Source organism: Trachurus trachurus (assembly GCF_905171665.1).
Source record: "Trachurus trachurus genome assembly, chromosome: 5".
NCBI classification, from domain to species: Eukaryota; Metazoa; Chordata; class Actinopteri; order Carangiformes; family Carangidae; genus Trachurus; species Trachurus trachurus.
This window is the reverse complement of record NC_139896.1, coordinates 24505084-24511083: the sequence shown is the minus strand read 5'-3', so window position 1 is coordinate 24511083 and position 6000 is coordinate 24505084. Positions and strand designations below refer to the sequence as shown.

Below are 6000 nucleotides of genomic sequence, written 5' to 3'. Positions count from 1 at the left end.
CCTTCAAAGGGCACAAAAAACATCTTAAAAACACAAAAAGAAAGAATTCCTCAAAAGATCTCGTCAGCAGTTCATTGTTCTACCCACTCAGTGAGGTTTTGATGACTTGGCAATTCAGGAACACGAAACAAAATGTCACCTTTCAACTCATTCAACTTCCTCTATTTCCTGTCTGTCGGAACTGCTCGTTATGAAGTTCGACTGATTTCCTTCTTGGGGACACTAACGGGCCCAAGGGAAGAGATACTGTACCAGGAAATGTTTGATCAGCAGAACTAGTTATCTGACCTCTGATTGGAAAGAATTTTCAGCTGTCATTTAATGAGAACAGGATTTTCTGTTTGGGTCGTTTGGAAGTGACATTGTGCCATGATGACATGACAATGCATTTTGGAGGACAAACAGGTTTAATAATCAGACTGGGAACAGGGAACACCTCAGAGGACAGTGTTTCTTCTGTTTAGGATGCTGCGTTTTGTCTTATTAGCTCATTGAAAATTGGTAAATGTTTCCTGTTTGCACAATTGATGAATTCCCATAACACAGTGTGGTTCAATCAGTGACTTTTCTACATGACAGCAACCTGGCTAATGGAGTTGAGGATAAGTGAGGGGGAGGGGAATCTCTGATCTCCCACATTAAAATGCTGTTTTTTTTTATTGTTTCTGTTCAGCTAACAGCTGGAGAACCACTGGTAAAATATTGTGATGAGCCCAGTCTGAGTTTCCTTTCATAAACAGCAGAAGCAGAGAGACACCAGGGAACACCAGAGGGATGTGACACTGATAGTAAATCCTTTCTCACTTCCTCTTATCTTTCATGGTCTTTCTGGTCTGCTCGGCTGTTTCCCGGCTCAGAGTGCTGATTGGAGGTATTTGTTGAGGTTGAGACGGTCACAGCGACTGAGAGGTACCCATGACCTCTACCTCGGGTCTCTTTTACTCCCTGATTCATGTTTTTCTCACTTTTTTCAGGAATCAGGTGTATGCCTACGTATGCATGTGTGTTTGTTTGTTGATGTTGTTACTTAACACTCTAAGCACTATGATAATCATATTGTCCTTCATACAATGTTTTATCTCTTAGGTCAGTTGTCTTGGACTTAATCAGACAGTCTCAAGGCGCCACAGAGCTCTGAGACTGAACTACATCCACAGTAATATAGGCTATGCCATATCAGATAGTCAGCCGCACTCAAGTTTATCAAGCTAATGAACAAACATAAACAAGCGTTATTCAGTTTTGTAAAGAGGAAACTTCCTGACACCCATCCACACTGTGTTAAGCCTTGTGCCATCCAGTAGTGATTTGTGTCTGTAGCCTATTTTCATTATCAATGTGTAAGTCACTAGCTTTAAAAGATGTTGATGTTTGCTACTTTCCACCAGTGGGTTATATTGATATTTTGCACATTTTTAAATCTATGGCAACGCTTCTCTGATCGAGTTTTGGTCCAGACTGAAATATCTTTACAGAGAAAATGTCATGAATCTTTTTTACATGCATGGTTCCCACATGATGAATCCTCATTACCTAGGTGATATCCTGACTTTTACTTGTGCAACCTTGAGGCTTATATCTTTGTTAATGATTTAAATGTCTTCAGATAGATGGCCATGAAATTATATACTTTTTTGGGCTGCATCTCTGTTAGTGTAACTGTCCACATTTTTCCAAGGCGGCAAACAACATTTGTGCCATTTTGACAGGTTTTTCCATTAGTCAGCAAGTTAACATCAGATTTGATCACACAGCATCAATAACGCAGTATCTAATGTTACTCTGAATCTTTAAACCAACAAATTTAACGACTCCAAGTCAAACCGTTTTTCTGTTTTCATGAACAGTTCAAAAGTTGAAGATAAAAAGATACAACTTCACTGCTGGAGAGCTAGTGAGCAAGGCAGTAAACCTCTATAATGGTTTACTGTCAGCCTGCTTCCTGCTATTGTTCTGTCTGCTAGCGCTTTGACCTTTGACCCTCTCCCTGGTCTGGCTCAGCTCGTGAGGTCTGTCATCTGTTCGTCGAGTCAAACTAAATTAAAACAGGAAAGGAACTCAGATTTCACATTTGTTCCTTTTCATACTTCGAAGTAAATGAGGAGTTGTGTCAGCTGACAAGGAAATCCGTCCAAATAACACCGCCCCGCTGGGACGACCAGGAGGGGAATTCCGCTCAAAACTTCCTGTCAGGAAGAAAGAGGGTTTCTCACAACCTCTCACTCTCTCATCTCAGACCAACACCTAATTAGAGTGCAAAATGTTAGAATATTACCTGCTATTACAATTATTTTGGAGAAGTAATTTTTTCAATAAATCCCACAATGCCACTTTGCAGCCACTTGAGTTTAAGGAAATTATGAAACCATCCAAAAATGAAAACCTGAATCAATCGATCAAGAAATAACTGACCAAACCATTGGTGAAAAAATGCTTTTTAGCTGCATCCCAAAAGAGAATTCCAGAGCAGGCCCAAGAAATTTTTTTATATCTGACAAAAATGTATTCCTCTTTACTTATAACTGTAAAGCAGAGCGAATAAAGCCGTAGGTCAGTGTGTTTTCTCTGAACACAGACTTCAGGTTCATATTTCTAACTGGACCTTGTGTTGTATCACTTATTGTCCTTGTTGGTCATGTAAGAAACTTTTATTTTGTAGCACGATAACAAAGTGCTACAAAATAAAAGACTGTTAACTTTGACTTCTCTTGCAAGGGTAAAAGATAGCAGCAGCATCACAGTTTAACACGAGGAGACAATTGAATATAGTATTAGTGTGCATGATAAAGTATAACACTAGAAGACTACACACTGCCACAGTAATAATGAAAACTGTTCAGATTTAGTGACATTTTAAAATCGGGACTATGAATGACTTTGTATCTTACAAACCAATTGTAACTCCAAGGCTGAGGGTCAGTGGTTCATAGGTACTGTAATGTAATGTCCGTGTAGAGAGGACAGAGCTCTGGAGGATTGGACTAGTGAGACTACATATGTACAGTATATATATAATATTCCTAATCAATATACATCTGCTGCAAACTATGTCCTGTTTCTATTGCTATTGTGACTGAAATGTGCTATCGATGACACTGCTCCTGCTGCTACTTTATCAGTACTGCTCCTGTTACTGCAGGTCCTGTGGTGTTACTACAAGAGGAGCAGTAGGAGGAGATGACCTCTGCTGGGAGGTTCCAGGAGGTGCCAGTTCTGTGTTTTTTTTTTTTCTTTCTTTTTCTAGATTAGAGAGGAAAAGACATGACGCCAGCAGTCGCTCCAGCCTCTCTGGCTGCTCTCTGCCTCACCGGACACTAAGCTAAGAGTTACTGTAGTTAGAAAGTCGTTATTGGTTTGTTAGTTTCCAAGTAACAGGGACTGTTTCCTTCAGACTCCAAATGAGCCAAGAACACTGCTGATAATCCCAACGCTGCCTGGATCCACCCTGTAATTGTTCGTTGTTGTTGTTTTTTTTGTTTTTTGTTTTTATATATTTGTAATAGTTATCTTATTTTTTCCATCTAGCAGCAGGCTGCTTTGAATTTTCTGACTGCTGGAAAACAAGTCTTCTAGTAGTTCTGTTGTCCTTGCACAGAGGATGTTGATAAATGTGTGTTTTTTCCTGTAGCGACTGCAGCAGGTTGAGCACGAGGTTCAGACTAGATATGAGAGGAGAAAACCTGGGTGAGATCTAACCGCCTGGACACAGTCTGATTTTTTTTTTTATATATATATATATACTACTGACTGAGGAGGACGTTTTGTTGGTGGATTTATTCTCCCCCCCTGGATGTGACACTTTCAGCCATGTTACTGCTACTGCTGCTGCTCTGCGTCCAAACTTCGTTGCAGACGGTAACACACTCCCAACTCCACTACACTGACACACTACTGTATATCACCTGTTTATTCTCTTTTACATCTCCACATTTTAAGTCAACTCAAGTGACTCTACACTGCTACAGACTACAATGTCATTTGGTCACTGAATTAATGAAAAGTTATGGGTCATGTGGACTCTAGTTACAGTAGGTGCTTTTGCATTGAGTGAAAAAATAAGTGGTAAGATGAAGGCTTGACAAAAACCTCAGCACAATGGAAACTCAAAAGAGAACTCAACATTCATTTGGTCGCTTCTTGCATGTTGGGAGACTTCAGCCGATATCCTGACTTTTAGATCTAAAATGAGTGTATCAGCATACTAACATTTTCTAATTAGCACCAAACACAGTGTGAAAAAGATGTAATTAGCAGGTGTTCAGTGATAAACTGAAGCTCTGGAGGATTTGAAATTTCAACTGAGGAAATAACCAGTTGTTACAGTTCACCCTCAGGGGAACATGAATGTGTGTTTTAAGCCCTATGGCTTCCCAATCAATAGTTTTCCGAGGTGTTTCACAACATAAGTGAAAACCTTGACCTGCAGGTGATGTTAGGAGCAGTTGGAGGATCATGCACCACAGTCCTTATGATCTCTTATCAGAGGACCATGAACATCTGTAGGGGAGATTGGAGCTCTTTTAAGCCAGTGCTTTCAAAATGTGACACAGACTAGTTGCATGTGTCTGCTATTAAATGGTGTAGCAAGCTGTTATCTCTGCAAGTATATTATTTACTGTCAGCCATAGTCTGATCCTAACCTTAACCGTTTCATCTTTTTATTTCAAGACCTAGGCATACTGCAATTCAAAGAAAACATAAATGCAATTAAAATTTGGGTTGGAGTAGGTTAACATCCTAAACTGCTGTTACAACTAACCCAGACCCTTGTAGCCATGAACCAGCTTACCTTACAGCTGACAACTAAAACATTAGCACTAACAACTTGCATCGAAGATATCTACATAGACACATAATAACTGTGATGTAAGTTTGATGAGTTTAACTGCAAAACAGGCAGTGCTATCACAAAAATAAACGGAGGGGAAAAATACTTTCTTACATCAAAACTCTAATTTTTTCCTTCTAAAATTTGCTGCGTCTGCCACAGGGCGCTATGGAAACAGGACTAAACTGAGCATATTCAGAGTGAATCGGATGATTCAGAACTCTCCCTTACCAAATGTATTTGCACTCCTGCATTGCCATCACTAGTCCATCTCTGGGAGTGAATCTGTAGCAGTTTGCTTTAATCTCATTCACATTAATCATATATACATTTTATACAGTATTAATGCTGCTCTAACGTGTGTCCCTGTGTGTATGAAGCACATCTGACCCTCAGGCCATCATTAAGCAGCTGATGACTGGTCAATTTGGAGATGCACTCTCGCTCCTCACCTGCATTAACACTGATATTTTAGTTCAAGACACTCAGCTTATATTGTCTACATATTTCTCGTGTCAAATGTAATCAACTAAAAAAAAAACCTCATCCATAAAAGAAGTCATCTCATTGGAGGCTCAGACTTGGGCTCATTGAAACAGAGTCTGTGCGTAATCTAGGACCACAGAGAACCACTGAACACCAACATGTCCAGGTGTTTAAACATCAAATGTCAAATTTCAAAATCTCTGTGTTATCATTGACCCTGACCTCGAGTTTGAGCCTCACATCAGAACTGTGACGAAATAATCACTGGGAAGACGCAGTTTGTCTCTGAGTGTTTCTCTCAACGCTGATACAGACACACGATGCATGATGATCACTTGCAAACTTGATTGTCCGACTGTGTTATAGATAGTGAAACAACAAGTCCATCCATCATGCTGGTGATGCATCTCTGTGGTTGGAGGCGCCACCACTTTGCTGCAGGATGGGTTACCTTAGAGTTGTGTGCAGATATCCGTTGTATCCAGACGATGAATCTTAATAATGACCGTGCTGATTCCCTGACCTTTCCTTTAGAACCATCCGGCTGGCAACAGATTTTCATATAATGGCGGCGGATAGAGCTCACTTTTGATTCGTCCAAAACACACACTATGAAACATCCAGATACCTCCATACTGCTCGTCCGTACTGACCCAAGTGTCCTGAAGCCGCGACATGAACAAGCT

The 6000-nt window shown here is 40.2% G+C and overlaps 1 protein-coding gene across 1 annotated transcript in view; it reads left to right on the top strand.

The window, feature by feature from the left end:
- Positions 1-3569: 3569 nt before the first annotated feature.
- stab1 (stabilin 1) overlaps positions 3570-6000 on the top strand; it is a 70882-nt gene continuing 68451 nt past the window's right edge. Inside the window, exon 1 of the mRNA XM_083971354.1 lies at positions 3570-3855. Coding sequence (XP_083827480.1) covers positions 3808-3855 — 48 coding nt within the window. The 5' untranslated portion in view covers positions 3570-3807. The remainder of the gene's footprint in view (positions 3856-6000) is intronic.